The sequence below is a fragment of the Haplochromis burtoni genome, unplaced genomic scaffold (assembly GCF_018398535.1).
Source record: "Haplochromis burtoni strain Fernald_Lab_line unplaced genomic scaffold, NCSU_Asbu1 Contig_253, whole genome shotgun sequence".
In the NCBI taxonomy this organism is placed as follows: Eukaryota; Metazoa; Chordata; class Actinopteri; order Cichliformes; family Cichlidae; genus Haplochromis; species Haplochromis burtoni.
This window is the reverse complement of record NW_024582614.1, coordinates 158,845-176,402: the sequence shown is the minus strand read 5'-3', so window position 1 is coordinate 176,402 and position 17,558 is coordinate 158,845. Positions and strand designations below refer to the sequence as shown.

General features: G+C 41.1%; 1 protein-coding gene across 2 annotated transcripts; it reads left to right on the top strand.

Moving 5' to 3' along the window:
• The first annotated feature begins 3,813 nt into the window (after positions 1-3,813).
• Positions 3,814-17,234, top strand: txndc11 (thioredoxin domain containing 11). 2 transcript variants are annotated; one of them, XM_005938481.2, is made up of 14 exons: positions 3,814-4,080; positions 4,195-4,385; positions 5,461-5,557; positions 5,751-5,870; positions 6,297-6,394; positions 7,269-7,398; positions 7,483-7,576; positions 7,780-7,892; positions 8,034-8,237; positions 8,704-9,397; positions 10,871-11,058; positions 11,300-11,412; positions 11,715-11,795; positions 12,318-17,234. In XM_005938481.2, the coding sequence occupies exons 2-14, from the start codon at positions 4,261-4,263 to the stop codon at positions 12,835-12,837; spliced, it is 2,577 nt and encodes an 858-aa protein (XP_005938543.1). In that variant the 5' UTR covers positions 3,814-4,080; positions 4,195-4,260; the 3' UTR covers positions 12,838-17,234. The 2 variants fall into 2 exon arrangements, with proteins under 2 accessions (XP_005938543.1, XP_005938542.1); XM_005938480.2 differs by having other exon boundaries at positions 3,814-4,385.
• The last annotated feature ends 324 nt before the right edge of the window (positions 17,235-17,558 follow it).

Sequence of the window (17,558 nt, the reverse complement as noted above, 5' to 3'; positions counted from 1 at the left end):
TTTTTTTTTAAACATGTTCATTTGCACTGAAAAATCTTACACTGTGATGATCATTATTATTATTATTATTATTATTATTTGTGCTCTTTTGTTCTTGAATAAGACTTTACAAAATAAAGATTTATATTAAAGCTGAAGGAGTATTCATAGCCACATATAAATTACTTTCTAAATTCTGATTCATTCTGATAAAGGAGCCTCAACCAACTGCTGAGATGCAAAAACAACATTTTTAAAGGGTCTGGATTTAAAATCCTTTGCTACCTTAGGAAATATTTTAATAATGTGAGATACAGGTTTATGATTTTCATGAGACATAAGTTAATCAAATATCTAAAAATCTTTAAAATATTTCTCATCACATGAACAGAATATATCAAAGTGAAGAAATTCACTTTTCAAAAATAAATATATATATATTTGATGTTTTTGAGTTCAGTGCTTTTTTTTTTTTTTTTTTCATTTTCTTTTGTTTAAGTCATCAAAGTTCTGATACAGACTGTATCAACAATCAGCTATCAAAAGTCAGTGAGTAAAAGCTAAAAACGAATGCCATAAATTGCCATTAACATTAGAGGTATAACTGAATTTACAGTACTGTGCAAAAGTTTTGATTCACTCATGTCTTTATTTTGCTTTCAAGGCACCTTCTTGTAATTTTTAAAGGAACCTTAAGCAGTCATTCACCAGGCTTTCTGAAGATCTTTCAAAAACCTATTTGCAGTCCAGTCAATGTACCTGATCATTTTCAGAGGAGAATAGATTTTTTTGTTAAACTACTTATGGAACCATTCAAGGATTTAAAATGCATGATGAATCGGTGTTTCATCTACGAATAAGAGACAACTTGAATTGTGTATGTATGTTTTGGCACTTTGTTACTTCCTGCCTTAAAAAAAAAAGTGTACTTTATTTTCCTTTCTTTGCTTGAATCTGTGAAAATGCTTAAAAAAAAAAACACTTTGAGAGATATGGAGGAGAGTTGTACAGTGGGGCAAAAAAGTATTTAGTCAGCCACCGATTGTGCAAGTTCCCCCACTTAAAATGATGACAGAGGTCAGTAATTTGCACCAGAGGTACACTTCAACTGTGAGAGACAGAATGTGAAAAAAAAATCCATGAATCACATGGTAGGATTTGTAAAGAATTTATTCGTAAATTAGGGTGGAAAATAAGTATTTGGTCACCTCAAACAAGGAAAATCTCTGGCTCTCACAGACCTGTAACGTCTTCTGTAAGAAGCTTTTCTGTCCCCCACTCGTTACCTGTATGAATGGCACCTGTTTGAACTCATCATCTGTATAAAAGACACCTGTCCACAGCCTCAAACAGTCAGACTCCAAACTCCGCCATGGCCAAGACCAAAGAGCTTTCGAAGGACACCAGGAAAAGTATTGTAGACCTGCACCAGACTGGGAAGAGTGAATCTACAATAGGCAAGCAGCTTGGTGTGAAAAAATCAACTGTGGGAGCAATCATCAGAAAATGGAAGACATACAAGACCACTGATAATCTCCCTCGATCTGGGGCTCCACGCAAGATCTCATCCCGTGGGGTCAAAATGATCATGAGAACGGTGAGCAAAGATCCCAGAACCACACGGGGGGACCTGGTGAATGACCTGCAGAGAGCTGGGACCAAAGTAACAAAGGTCACCATCAGTAACACACTACAACGGCAGGGAATCAAATCCCGCAGTGCCAGACGTGTTCCGCTGCTGAAGCCAGTGCATGTCCAGGCCCGTCTGAAGTTTGCCAGAGAGCACATGGATGATACAGCAGAGGATTGGGAGAATGTCATGTGGTCAGATGAAACCAAAGTAGAACTTTTTGGTATAAACTCAACTCGTCGTGTTTGGAGGAAGAAGAATACTGAGTTGCATCCCAAGAACACCATACCTACTGTGAAGCATGGGGGTGGAAACATCATGCTATGGGGCTGTTTTTCTGCCAAGGGGACAGGACGACTGATCCGTGTTAAGGACAGAATGAATGGGGCCATGTATCGTGAGATTTTGAGCCAAAACCTCCTTCCATCAGTGAGAACTTTGAAGATGAAACGAGGCTGGGTCTTCCAACATGACAATGATCCAAAACACACCGCCCGGGCAACAAAGGAGTGGCTCCGTAAGAAGCATTTGAAAGTCCTGGAGTGGCCTAGCCAGTCTCCAGACCTCAACCCCATAGAAAATCTGTGGCGGGAGTTGAAAGTCCGTGTTGCTCGGCGACAGCCCCAAAACATCACTGCTCTCGAGAAGATCTGCATGGAGGAATGGGCCAAAATACCAGCTACTGTGTGTGCAAACCTGGTAAAGACCTATAGTAAACGTTTGACCTCTGTTATTGCCAACAAAGGTTATGTTACAAAGTATTGAGTTGTATTTTTGTTATTGACCAAATACTTATTTTCCACCCTGATTTACGAATAAATTCTTTACAAATCCTACCATGTGGATTCATGGATTTTTTTTTCACATTCTGTCTCTCACAGTTGAAGTGTACCTCTGGTGCAAATTACTGACCTCTGTCATCATTTTAGGTGGTGGAACTTGCACAATCGGTGGCTGACTAAATACTTTTTTGCCCCACTGTACATGTGCGCCAACTAACTGAATCAAAGAGCTACTAGTTAAATACCTGGCATGTCTTAGCGTGGTGTGCTATTAGAGGAAACTGGACAAGTGGAAGACAAAAACAGGAAGTGGCAGGCCTAATAAAATAAAGCAAGTGTGCACAGCCATCAGTAACACATGGTGGGGCCTCTGTCGTGGTTTGGAGCTGCATTTCAGTCCTTGGTGCTCGGGTTCTTGTCAAAATTGAGTGAATTATGAACACAGAAAACTACCGTTTTTATCCACCATGCAATTCCATCTGGAACAGATCTTAGCAATGCCTTAATTTTTCGTGGTGACAATGATCCCATACACAGCTCCAGTGCAGTAAAAGCATACATGGATGGAAAAACACACAATGGAACACCATCAGTCCTCTCTTCGTCTTCCCAGAGCCCAGGCCTCAACATTATTGAAGGAGTGTGGGATCATCTTTAGCCAGAACAGAACAAGAGACATTGCATTAAAAAAATCAAGGTCACAGTATTTTTTTCCAAATACATTAGAAATGTACAAACTGTTTTTGTTTTATATACTGGATGTTTCAATAAATCACTGTCCCCATTTCCCATTTTCATAGCAAAATATAAAGAAAAGAGTAGTAGCTTGAGATATTTGCACAGTACTCTAGATCTGGATATTCTACAGACATGATATCCCAGATATGAAATGTCAAGCTCACAGCCTGAGAACTGTGATGCTCATGTCCTACATTGTTTTAGTTGTATTATGAGCATTTGACATTTAAGACAGCCAATGTCTTAAAATTATATCACAATAATTAAGAGTAAGTAGCGATAAGGTAATAAAATGGTCTAACAATTTACAACATTACTATATTTGGATGAATAACAGAAGATTAATAAGAAAGTAGCTCTAACACTAAGACAACCCATTTTATCAGGTGATGTTTTACCTATAGAGACCCATTTTAATAAAAATAAATAAATCTTACACACCCAGTGTTCAGTTATTTTAGGATAAACTGAATCAGTTTGATGCAGTGATTTTTATACGAAGCAAAGTAACACGAGAAAAGAGTTTTCTCCAGTCTCACAATCAGTCACAAGTCCCGGGCACTTTAAATAATTCTACTCTAGATGTAAATAAGCGGCTTTTAAATAAAGTTTTATCGATTCATTTTTAAAACAACCTCCCCCTAGTGTTTTACGACTGTCGTAGCAGCAGCGGCTGTCGCCATAACAACGTAGGGACGGTCTGAAAAGAGCGCGTTTTGCGCCATACGGAAAAAGGAATAAAATCGCTTACCGAGGACCAGTTTAAATATTGTAATTATTACGACTAGTGTCGTTTATCTTTAACATCCGGTAAGCTAACTGTCAGTGACATTTTTTAAACTCAGCCATTAAAGCGTTAAACGCACTACGCGTTTTATTCGCGTAGACGATTTTACATCCTGCCCCTGGTGTCGTTGTTGCGGAAGTGAAAAGTCTACGTGTGGAAGAAAGGTTGGCTTGACCGTATTTGAACACCTTACACACCAGCACTGCTCATGTCCAATCCAGGTTAGCTGTTTCCGTCGAACCAGTCTTCCTCACCCATCCCTCCTCCCCCCCTGTTAGGCAAATGGATGCTTTGAGCGGTAGTCGGGGCGTATAAATGGGACGGAGAGGTGACGACAAGCTGTAATGTTGCGCCGGGTGCGGCAGTCTCTCCGGCAGGTGCTGTTTCTGATGGCCCGGAGACCGGATCTGCTCTGCGGGGCTATCGTGCTCGGCGTCCTGCTCGTTTTGGCCGTCAAGTTCACGTGCAGGTAAACATGGGCACGAGCTTCTGTTTATCCTCTGACAGCGTGAGCTTGCTTGTGTGTGACCAGGCTAACACGAGACCCCTCAAAACACAAAAGCTAAGTGGAATGGTTATTTAGGTGAGCGAAGAGCGGCGTTGTAACAGTGTTAGGTCGTGAATGAACTACTCGTTGTCTACAGTAGTTACAAACAAGGGCTTCATTATTAGTGCTGCTAATCTAAAACTGACGTGTACTGTAGACAATGAGATTAACTAAGGACATCGCCTTAATCTTTCAAGGAAATGTTGGGCGTTTTTTTACAGTTTTCTCAGATAAAACCCAGAAAAGATTGCAGGGAGATCATAATGAGATTATTAATGTTTAAATAGTAATATCTGGTTACAGCCCTGACACACTGTGCTGTCATCATCTTGCAGCTTTGGTCTCTGCAACTTTACGGTTCTTCAAAGCTTATACCACTTGTCATTCAGTTATGGTGAATGAAAGTGCTGAAATCCTAAAGTGTAGCAACTGTTGCTGAACGATTGACTTGTTGGCTAAGCAGTTACTCAGTCGTCCTCTCGAAAACCCAGCTGAGACGAAAATTGCCACAAAGACTGAAACTTGAAACCGACTCCACGCAAATTATACCAGGCAAATTCTGCTTCTCGTCATGTTGAGGTTATTTTGTTCCCCCTGTAACGATGTAGAGACATTTTTGCATAGCCTCTGGGGGAGGCAGAATGTTTAACACAGCACAGTTTTTCACATTGCTTTCTGTGGACGCAAACATATAGCCTGTCCTCCCCTCGTATGCAGCTTAGCATACCCTCCATTTCCAAATACCATTGCTTCTACTCTCATTTTCCAAATTTAACACATGCATATTCCAATATGTGCAACTCAGAGTAGTATGCAAGGTTGGAGGTTACCTGTAGCATTAACATCAACCGATGATGGACACACTGCCATGATCAGTGAATCTCGCGGAAGTGACACAGAGTTATAGCTTATGGATTTAATAACCTGGCAAGATCTTATTATGTGACTGTGATCTCTTTGCACCCCTCAGTGTTACTCTTCTCATTTATTTCTGTAGTCGTGCTAAGAATGTGGTGGCAGCAGCTCGGCCTCCGGTGCGTTTCTTTTCTCCTGACGCCCCGGTGGTGGATCTCTACTTGGGTCAGCTTGACCAGGTGAAATTCAAGGATTCAGACTTAATGGCATTCACTGTATTTTCCTTTGTTTGATACTTCATTTGCTCAAATTGTAAAAGAGAACAAATGGAAAGAGCTAAGAGGGTTTCTAAAGCTCCAGTTAAATGTTTTGGCATTGTTGTCATCAAACTTGTGGTGCTCCGTGAGATTGAAAGGGTTTTTTTCTTCACAGGTGGAGCGTCTCAGGAGTGTGGCCGAGGTGTCCTTTATTTTCTTCTATGCACCATGGTGTGCTCACTCTATGGCTGCGCGACAGGAAGTGCAGCAGGTCGCTAAGAAGCTGGCCAAACAGGTACAAGTGAACGGAACCTCCACCACTCAGGATTGTTTAAACATCAAATATTTAGATGTGCTTTACTGGGCAAAGACTAAGGAAGCTGGGGATTGTTCTTACGTGGACACGTGTTATGTTATGTTATCGCTTGTTACGCAAAGTGTTGGGAAGAGTTTATAGGAGCAGCTTGACAGACTGCAGTAAAGAGTGACTCTGACATAGTTGAGTTAATAAAATCTGTTCCCTTCAGCTTAAATACACACTCACACATTTTTAGCTTGTGTCTCTCTCTCAAATGCAAATTCATAGTCGACTTGTTATGGGCGTGTTTGTTAAGTGCATGAGTCATTACAGTGTGTGATTTTACACCATTTTGTGTGTAGTCTACACATCGCTTTGCTTATCTTTGTTTCTTAATGTGTCTCTTCAAACACACAAACACAGGTGCAGTTTGTGGCTGTTAACTGCTGGTGGAGTCAGGGGAAATGCAGGAGGCAAAACCGCTTCTATCACTACCCCGTCATCCATCTGTTTTATAGAAGGTGAGACGGTGGGCTTCTCTTCACTTATGGTGGGAATTTGCTTTCAATAGCTTTAGCAGACAAAGACGAATTGGGAAGCCCCATAAACGTTAGCTCAGAGAAGACCATGTTTGCATGTGGCTTCTTCTTTGCATGATAGATGGCATAGCCGAACTGTGTTCACAGACGGTGATTTCTGGAAGTGCTCCTGAGCCCATGAAGTGATTTCTTTGACAGAGTCATGCCTGTTTTTAATGCAGCGCCTCCCAAGGGCCTGAAGATCATGAGCATCCAATATTGATTTTTGGCTGTTTCGCTTGCACACAGAGATTTCTCCAGATTCTTTGAATTTTTTGAGGGTATCATGTCCCGCAGAGGGTGGGCTAGTGAAAGTCTTCACAGTATTATGTAGAGAAAAATTATTTCAGAAGTTTTAATAGCATAGGAATAGTAACTCTGCCTCTTGAAGATGCTCTTTCTTTTATACCTAATCATGTTGCTGACCTATTGTAAATTAAGCAGATTACAAAAATGTTTTTGTTGTTGTTGGTTTTTTTTAGTACCACTTACTTTTCCAGCTTCTTGTTGACCCCATCTTACTGATATGAGACCTGTTGCTGCCATCAAATTCAAAATGAGCTCATATCCAGAAATGATGAAATGTATGAGTTTAAGCAATCAGTATGTTTTGTTTGTTCTTTTATGAATGAAATAATTTTTTATTTACTTTTGTATTTGGCTGTTCATACACAACTTCAGTCATAGACGCGCATATTTAGAGAGGCTAAAGATGTATTTTAATGCAAAACTGTGGGAAACACTTTGAATGTTTTGTTTCTTAATTGTAATTTAATTATGATTTGTTGATATTTATTAGCATCTGTGTTTTCCACAGGTTTGGGCCAATAGAGTATAGAGGCCCATTTTTGGCTCCATACATAGAAAGTTTTGTACTCAGAGTCATCACACCACTGACTTACCTCCCATCAAGAGGTCATGTTGAAGAGTTCCTCTCCTATCACGAGGTATATTTGAGCTTTACACTTCTGTCACTGAATCACCCACAGAGTGCAGCCAACTGTAATGATCTGCGTCTTGTGCGTTTCTAGCCTCGAGTGGTGGGTTTCTTCCAGTTTAACTCTTCCCCCCAGCCGCCAGGATACATCACATTTCTGTCCTCTGCCCTGCAGGTCCTAAAAAGGGGTAAGAAGTAATCACGCAGCTTCAAGGCTGATTGTTAACATGATAAACATTTTGGCTTGTCAAGCATGGGATTAGAATTCGAGGAGAGGCTGCTGTTGACGAAAAGATAGCAGTGGTTGAAGCAGAGAGAACCTAAATGTGCATTTTACGATAAAGGGAACATAAATGGTTGAAGTCACAAGTTTCTCTTTTTTATGGTGCAGATTTCCGTGGTGTTGTACGTTTTGGGGTCGTGACCAACAAGCAGGTGGCAGGAGCCATCTCACTAACAGAGGATGAAACGGTTTTTCTCCACAGAAGATTTAACTCCTCTTTGGTAAGCAGCGTCAACACATGTTGTAGATGTGGTTCTTCTAGAAAAAGCAATTAAACACTAATGACTTTAAAACTGTGGATGTATATGATGTATGATGTGATGATGTGTATGATGTATATGTTTATTCATCTGTTGTTTAAGATTTTTCCCAGGAACGACCTTAACTTTACGTCTGAGGCCATTTGTAGATGGGTGTTTGAAAACCGTGAGACGGTCCTCCAGTGGCTGCAGCCCCCGGGAACGAAGTCTCGCCTGTTAGAAGAGGAGCTGACTAAAGGCCCTGCACTGCTGCTGTTTGTGCCGCACGATCCTCTGGGATCACAGCCCAGCCCTGCGCTACAGCAGGTGGGCAGAAAAAATCAGACGAATATCATTTTCGAAATGACAGAAACGCTTTATTCTCTTACAGATTTGATTTGCAGCTATACTATTATTATACACTGAGCTAATGTCATCTGGCTTACCCATCTTCATTTAGCTGCCCTGTATTAAAAAAAATAAAAAAACAAAAGGTCAGTTTCTCTGATCGTGTAACTGAGACTTAAATAAATATTAAGTACGCTGGTAAAGGGAACTTTTACAGTGTAAGAAGCAGGAAAACGGGCAAGCATAAGGATTTGAGGGAGTTTGAAAGGGTGTCATGGTGATGGCTATATTACTGGGTCTAAGCGTCATCTTCCTCCTCCTCAGGTGCTTTTTATATTAGAACTTATTTTGTATGTGTATATTCTTTAATTGTGTTGTTAAACACTGTATTATTCTCCTTAAGTTCTGCAGATTAAATCATTTTTAACCCATTTTGTTTTTCTAGGTTGCAGACATTGCTGTGCGTTACCACTCCTGTGACAACAGCCACCACTCCAGCTGGGACAAAAGTTTCTCCTTCCACTCACTGTGCTGCCAGTCAGTTGTCCTCCCACAGTCGAGCACAAGCGTGTGTGAGGTGTGCCTCAGCCTTTCGTGGCCAAGCTTCGCCACCTCACCTCTGCACTGCTTGTTCCCTCCCTCGATCCAGGGAGGAGACATATTTCAGACTTATCTCAGACGCTGCTGCCTCCACCAGCTCCCTTCCCCCGTGTCCATTAATAGTGCAACCGCAATGGGCTGTAGCAATTTTCTGGACAGCTACAGCCCATTTAGTCAATACAGTGCCTGCTGCAGAAAAGTAGAACCTCAGCTCAATGAATCACAAGCCAAAGAGGAGTCAGAGATGCAAAGCGTTCCTCCTTCCTTGATCCCTCCATTCTCTGTCCCTCAGCCGGAGGGAGACGGCATCACCGGGCTCCGTTGTCAAACCAACAGGACACTCAGGTTTTATGTGCTGGATGTTGCCCTGAACTGGCCTCTGGCAGTCAGGCTCGGAGCATCAGGCAACAGAAGTGCTTCTCTTGAGCAAGAAGATGATAGGAGCGGTGACGGGTCGTTTGCTGCTATTGTGAACCTGAAGGATGAAGTTCATTATGTTCTTCAGCACACTCCAGCAGCCACACTAACAGAGTCTCTGGGTAAGACATGGACAACTTTCATTCATGTAACACGGGCTGGTTTTGTTTTGTCCCAAAAGCTGGGAGCTCAAACGATTTGCAATTTTTAAGACATCTGGTGATTTCAAAATCCCATATTGTGTCTCTTCGGTCTCAGACTAGTGGGTTACTTGTGGTTCCCAGCATATTTAAAAGTAGAATGGGAGGCAAAGCCTTCAGTTTTTGGACCCTTCTTTGTGGAACCAGCTCACACTTTGGATCCAGCCAACAAACACCTTCTCTAATTTTAAGATTAAAAAGGTTTAAAACTTTGACTGTTGATAAAGCACGTAGTTGGAGCTTGATCAGGTGACCCTGAATCCTCCCTTAGTTTTTCTCAAACAGGTCTAGGCTGCTGGGGGTTTCCCATGATGCACTGAGTGTTTTTTCTTTACTCACCCTTTTCCACCCACTATGTGTTTATACACCACTCTGCATTCAATCTTTAGTTGTTATTAGTCTCCCACTATCGCCAATTGCTTGCTGAAAGTGAGTTGTCTGATTGTTGGGGTTTTCTCTGTGTTATTGTAGGGTCTTTACCTTGCAATAAAAAGCGCCTTGAGGTGACTGTTGTTATTTAGCACCATATAAATAAAATTGAATTGTTTTTCAGGTCACCTGGTTGTTGTGTGTGTTGCCAACAGGGAAGCTGCTGGAGGAGTGCCCTCTGTTAGACAAACTATACAGTGGCAACACTCATAACATGGTTGAAGGTTGTTATTAAAGTCTCCTTGGCGTTTTTAATTTTCATTCATTGGCCGTCATAAATGGTGATACTGACACTGGCAAATAGTTAATATTAGCCGAAAATATCCACCTCCAATATATCAGTCAGTCACTGGTTTCTACAAATGTCTTTAGGGCCTTTGTAAAGATGAGTCATTTGTCCTTGATGACATTGTGATGGTGCATGCACACATCTGGCCAGATACAGTGTGAAGTTGGCATAAAAGTTATAAAAATCATTGAATTCAGGCCGTCTGGTTTGCAGGAAGTTGGCCTGTAACAACGTTTTAATCGTCCAAAAAAAACACTTTCTTTAAAAGATCCTCTTCCTTACTCTACTCAAAATAGACTCAAGCGGCTCTCTCACTATAATGTCCGATATTTAGAAATACTGAAAGAAATCACAAGTCATATTATCTCACATGACAAGTCAGGTTAATGACCAAAAGTCAAACATTTAGTGGCTGATAAATCAAAAGGATAATGAGGGCGCTGGGTCGAGTTCCAGCTTCTTCTAGTGAAGATCCTCGCCTCTCAGTGCTCCCCAGGGTGGCTGTGGCTACAATGTAGCTTGCCATCACCAGTGTGTGTGAATGGGTGGATGACTGAATGTGTAGAGCGCTTTGGGGTCCTTAGGGACTAGTAAAGCGCTATACAAATACAAGCCATTTACCATTTGAATCGTATTCTTGGGCTAATTCTGTGTTCATGTTGTGCGTTTCATTGCAGAGGCCTTCATCAGGAACTTCAGCGCTCCCTACAGCCTCTTGCAGAGACACTTGGTTGGAGAGGAGGACAGGAAGGGAGCTGAAGAGGAGGCGTCGCGTTCAGACGAACACACGCAGTCACCTCCACGCTTCCTCATCACAGAGTTGACCACTTCCTCCTTCCTGCCCTCCGTCATGGACCTTCAAAAGGTGACTAAGCGTTCTGAAACACCCTCAGCAAATCAAGGCAGTTTGTGAAATTCTGAATTTCTTTTAAGAATTTCTGTAAAGCAACTTCCATGCACCTAAAAATAAAAACATTAAGATATAAAAACAGCTGCTTTTTACAGCTGCAAGCGTGATTTTAATGGAGGCTTAGTATGCTGCGTGCTCTACTTATGGAAGCAGGTAGTTTGCTAAACTCCTGATGATGCCAATTTGTGTGTTGTAGGACGTGCTGCTGTTCTACTACACTCAGTGGTGTGGATTTTGCTCTGTTCTCAACCACATCATCATCCAGCTGGCCCGATTATTACAGGGAAATGGAACCATCACCGTGGCCAGGTACAGTTACTGTCTGTTTACAGTTTTTCTGCAGTCCCGGTTGTAAGTGTACCTTTGATGATAGCCTGAGTAAGAATTAAGGCAAGGTGTACCTAATAAAGTGTCAGGTTAGTGTATAATGCGTGATTGAGGTGTCTGTGTTTTGAAATGTAACAAAAAGCATATTTTAAAAACATTTCGGAAACACAGTTTCCCATATATTTATTTTATTAAGCGTGTAAAGCATACGAGAGAATATTAGCAGTGTGACCCTCATTTTTGAAGAAAAAAAGTGATGACAGCTTTGTTTTTCCTTTGCATAGGGTGAATGTTGCACGTAATGACCTCCCCTGGGAGTTCATGGTGGATCATGTTCCCTCTATTCTTTTCTTTCCCAGATACAGGTAAGAATAAATGCAGAGAGGTGTGCACAAACAAGGGTGTGGCCAAAGAATGGGGGGGGGGTGGGGGGGTTGGATCTCATATTTCTGCAAAAAATAGCTTTGATCTTCACATTGCCTCAGTGGAACTATAACTGCAAATGATATAACTATAATGATATAACTTAAATGATACACACTGAAAAGCCAAAGTGTTCATTCTAAATGTAAAACAATACATTTTGTTGGAGTCCTACTCATAGTCCACATATGAGTGATTAGGTTTATGGCCTACTACAAGCCAGCTGCTTTACTTTGTAGATCTCTCTGTTAATGTAGCTAGTAATTATTACATTGCAATAAGTTGCCTTTATTTTTTAAACAGTTTTCAAGTGGCTTCATTCATGTGTTTAAGACCTATTCGAATACCCGTCTGATTCTTAGTCCTTCTTGACACCTCAGTTAAAAAAACAACAAAAAAACTTTCATCAGTGAATTTCAGCAGAATATTTTTCACTCTTGTGTTCTTTTTCTCTTCTCTTTAAGAAAACACCTTAGTGTGAAGTTTCCTGACAACCTTCCCATCACATTACCCAACCTCCTCCGCTTCATCCTGCAGCACTCTGGCTCTTTGCATCACGTGCACAAACCGTCTGTTGAGACAGAAGGTCCCGGACACAGTCCTTTCCTTGGGTCAGAGTTTCTGACACTCCAGCGTGAAGTTCAAGCCCTGCATCACGCCCGGGAGCGTCTCTCCCAACAGCTCGCGCAACTATGGCGCGACAACCGACGACTGAAATTCGAGGCCCGCGCCTTAGAGACCGAGAACGCCGAGCTGCAGCGAGAGAGGCGGAGCTTAGAGGAGCAGCACCGGGAGAAAAGCCGGCAGCTCAGTGAGGCAGTGAGGCGGCTGCAGGAGCTGGCAGACGCCTCTGAAAATCTGCTGAATGAGAACACACTGCTCAGGGTCCTGCTGAGGGCGCTGACGGACAGGACAGAGGCTAGAGAGCAGGCAGAGGTGGAGAGGAAGGAGACGGAGCAGAAAAGAAGCCATATGGCCTCCTGAGCACAAGCCTGCAGGGAACCCTGAGAATGAGGCAGAGAAAAGAGAAAGGAAACCGGGCCAGGAAATGAAGGGGAGGTTAAATTAGAGGCAAGAAAAGCTGTGAGAAAATAAGGCTGACATGAGGAGATCCTCTTCAACTGCAAAAGGCAACGCCCAGTAAATTTTCTCACAAGCAAAAATAAAGAAAAGATGACAGTTACCATCTTCCAAGAAGCACTGCTACTCAGTCAGGCAGGAATATAAGGAGAGATGAGTGTCCTACGTCAGCTCGGCGTTCTCGGTCTCTAAGGTAGGAAGGCAGTGGAAGGAAAAACACGGAGCTCTTGTGCTGTGATCATATGAGCTCGTCCAACTCTTTAAAGTTCCGTGCCAACTTTCCAATTCAGACTTCCCAGCTGTGATGCTGCGCTTGCAACGATTTATCGACTGTTTTAATTGTGAAGGAATAACAAGAGAATCTGGACACACCCTGCAGCCAAATGAAGCTTCCTTTAATTACTGTAAACCAAGTGCAAGATAGTTTCTTTATTAGAAAATAAAAACACCATGGATGGGCTGGACTCACCTGTATCCAAAAGTCAAGGTTAGTACATTTGAAGAGCAGTGATATACTCTGCAGTGTGAGTTTAAGTGATTCACCCATGACGCAGTGTTTCACATGGAAAACCTCGCTTGGAAAGGGAGGCTACGATACTCTTAATGTGAAAATCCCAGACTTCGTGACATTTGTCTATTTAACCTTTGGAGGCATAAATGGAAATTGTAATCAAACACTGAGGAAGTCTGGACTTGAAAACAAATAAAGCTCTGAAAGAAGGCCCCGGGCACTTTCCAAGAACTCGCAGGATGACCTCACCTGCTGTTCTGTGAGCTGAGAGTCACATGACTAACCTCCTGGAAACATTCCCCATTAATTCCTAAAATTCAAGCAGCATTGGCTCACGTTGATTCATTATAATTCATGTGACACGTTAATGTGCTTGATTTATTTTCATACTTGTAGTTCTTGTCTTGTTAAGGTGTGTGTGTGTGTGTGTGTGTGTGTGTGTGTGTGTGTGTGTGTGTGTGTGTTTGTGTGTTTGTGTGTGTGTGTGTGTATATGATGAACAGATTGGCTTCCTTAGTGTTTTATGACACATCCAAATGATAAAAACATACTGGTAGGAATTCCTTTAAAGTACATACTTTTACACTGAATAACAACTCTAGCTCTGAATCTTAATTCCTATCTGGCATTTATAGTTCAGTGCTAACTGACTTTTAGGAATTTATGAGTAGCTTTCATCACATTCTTTGGAAATCTGTAAAACACAGCTATGTTTTTCCTCCATTGTTTACTTTAAAATGCATTTGCAGTACTGGTGGTGCAGAATTTGGCTGCAGGGAGAGGGCTACTAATAAAACTGAGAAGTAATTTCATGCTGAATACATGCTCCCCTCGTTTTGTTTGGAGCTATTAAGTGGACTCGAAACAATCTGTAAGATATTATTATTATTATTATTTTTTTTTTTTTTTTGAGGGGACACAGTTGTTTTGTGAAACTGATCTATTTTTACAAGAATCCTTGAATCACTAAATATTTCTATGTAACTATTCAGGTATTATTAACATGCTGCAATTGTTTACATGTGAAATATTGCACCGGTTTTTACTGATTAAAACTCTTTCTTCTTGTATTGATGTGCGTCTTTGTGTTTGAGCACAGTGTTGTGTTGAGATACAGTTGATATACCAGCTTTTACATGTAAGGACATGATAATAAATAAAATAATGTGGTCGTTTGTAGGACTTAAAATGTTAGATGAACAACAACACGTGACATGTGATGCTGTGTCATTGGTTATTTAACACAAATTAGGCCAAGATTGAGAAGCAGTGTGTGGGAAACTAACTGCATCCTTACTGCTTCTATAGGAAATAAGAAGGTGCTCGATTGACTGATCATGAACAGGTGTGAGCACCTCTGTGAAAGCTGAACGTCTGGCAGTTTGTCGGTCTGCAGCATTCTGGGAGGGTTGTGAGGCACTTTCCAAACAAGCTGTAGTTCATCATTATGCATTGAAAACAATCAACTGGTCTTCCCAAGAGTGAACATCCTATAGCAACCTCCGCCCATGGTCAGAGTGCAATATTAAAAGGAGCTGCTTAAAAAAAACAAAAAAACCCAGGAGCTACATCTAAGACTATAGCTGTCACTTAGATTGTTAAATTAGTTTTTAAAAAGGCTGTCACAGCTTAATTAGGAAACCTTGAACAAGTACGGCTTGTTTGGAAGAAATTTAGGTTTGTGAATTTGTATCTGAACAAGGCACAAGACTTCTGGAACAACCAAAAAGCTGATGTTTGACCATCATGCACTGAAACAGAAAACCAATGAGCACAAATACCTCATACCAACTGTCAAGCACGACGGTGGAGGGTGATAATTTGGGCTCATTATAGAGTCACAGGACCTGGGCACCTTCCAGTCACAGTAGACCATGAACTCCTCTGTATACCAAAGTATTCTAGAGGCAATTATGAGGCCATGTGTGCAAACAACTAAAGCTTTGCCTATATTAGACCATGCAACCATCCCAAGCACAGATGGAAGAAAGTGTTGCAATGACCCTGTAACACGGTGGACTAATGTTGACTACATTGATTCATCTCCATGTTTGTTGTGGAAGTTGCACTGGTTTGGGACTGGTTTTGTGTGTCACATTTGCTCCATCAATGGCTGTGATGGGGTTGGAATAATTGAAGGTGTGTGTATTTGATTGCACTGATACTCTGGTCTACTTATAGCTCACACTACAAACACTGCTGTGATATTTTGTCTCTGTGCAGGTATGTCATATAGCCAGATATAAGATGACTTGATTTAAATATATTTAAATATATTTATGTGAGTTGTAAAATGAAGATGCGGTGATATTTAGTCTCTCTGTGCAGGCCAGGGCTTACTGTATGCCGCAGCCTAAAGGCAGAGTTGGGTTTCTGAGCCTGGAGTGATTACCAGCCTTCTACTTACAGGGTGGTGGGTCATGGAGGACAACTGCTGATCCCTGTTAACTGGTCAACATGTAAAGTGTAACTGACTTGTGGCATATCTGGCTCTGGTCTTGGACCGTGTGTTTTATCCCTTCATTTTCTGATCATTGTAGTAATAAGTGATTACTTCAGGTTATGGCTCCTTCATCCACTGTTTAACATTTAGAGTCAAATTTGTGTTGGTTCTTGTTATTAGTGTATTATTTATTTCTGGATTGTTTTGTTTGACCAGCAATGACTAAAAATTTACACAAACATCATCTTTTATTATCCAAAGCTTTAGTACATGTTTAGGGATTTCATATCCTAGGATTTCCCCTGAAATTTCCCAAAAGTTGATGACTTTTTTCCCCCCTATTTGGATCGACCTTTCTCTTTGTGAAGACCCTGGTATGATTTAGAGGAACGTCGATCTGCTTGTGTGCTTCAATCAAGATATTTATTACTGCATTTTCCTCTTGAGATATTTCTAGTTGTTATCTAATTTGATAAAATCTGAAGTCTTTAAAAGTCTTTACTTTTTAATTTAAACTCCCTCTTGAGTTCATCAAAGCCGTTGTCAGTGTGTCCTGGGGTTAATCTGTAACCTGGACACGACTGATTCTAAATTTGGGATCCAGTGTTTGTTTGTAAATCCATATTTGTCCCAGATCTGGGATCATTCATGTGTTTTGATCACATTACTTGAATAACTGTTCAACAACTGATCATTTTTTATTTCTCGCTCCATCTACCTACTTGTTACACATTCAATCTGCATTTAAATTCTCTCAGTTTCCAACGACAACCACACGTGTGTAAGGGAACATTTGGCATGAAATGATGCTGTTGCACAAGTTTTAGAATGTGGCTTTATAAATGCAGAACAGATATGACACTGTATGAGCATGAATTCAACATTGCTGTGCTCACCAGTGGTTAAACGTCTCATTTAATTTGGAGCAGCGGGAACATGTGCTGCTAATTTCACTCTGAATGCAGGATTATGTGGCTTCAGTTACTGGTTTTGTGCAGCAGTCTTCTCAGAAATGTCTCTTTCATATCTTTTTGCATCGTTTAGCTCTGGTTGCATACTTTTGCACTTCGCAGCAGATATGATACACTACAGATACACTACAACACTACACCAAGTTATTGGTGTAGCAGCAGAACTGCATGTACACAGGAATAAGACTACACTGATGGTAGTCAGAAAAAGGGTATAAAAGTACTTGGGTTAGGGCTGGGTCAGTGAGGCTCACACTGAGAGTCCAAGGATCTCATGACTTATTAAGTAAAGGAGGCTGACGGTGAAGGTAGCCCTTTCAGCTCTGCACGGAAACCTCTTCTCGCTGTGGTAACATATCCTGCCCCCTCCCCAAACTGTAAGTACTCTGCTTTAACTCACAGATCAAGTCTAACACTGAATATCTTTGTGTTATTCAGACTTTTTTTTTTTTTTTTACATTTAGGACAGCTTTGATCATTTTCTTAAGTTTTTATGTTGAAATGCACATTTTTAATGTGTGTACACAGGAAAAATGGCAAATGCACAAGTTCCTGTTGGTGAGTTTGTGCCATACAGTCTGTATTTATGTAGTCCGTGTTACTCTTAAAGCTGAGCTCTAATTTCTGGTGATTTTATTTAAAAACCTGATTTGTTTTTGCATTTGCTCTTTTGGTGCTCTCTATCCTTGTTTTTCTGCAG

Excerpts from the sequence above, each read along its gene's own strand:
- txndc11 (XM_005938481.2), top strand. The coding sequence starts at position 4,261 with ATGTTGCGCCGGGTGCGGCAGTCTCTCCGGCAGGTGCTGTTTCTGATG. Across the intron at positions 9,398-10,870 it reads CACACTAACAGAGTCTCTGG|AGGCCTTCATCAGGAACTTC; the intron begins GTAAGACATGGA and ends GTTTCATTGCAG. Across the intron at positions 11,059-11,299 it reads CCGTCATGGACCTTCAAAAG|GACGTGCTGCTGTTCTACTA; the intron begins GTGACTAAGCGT and ends TGTGTGTTGTAG.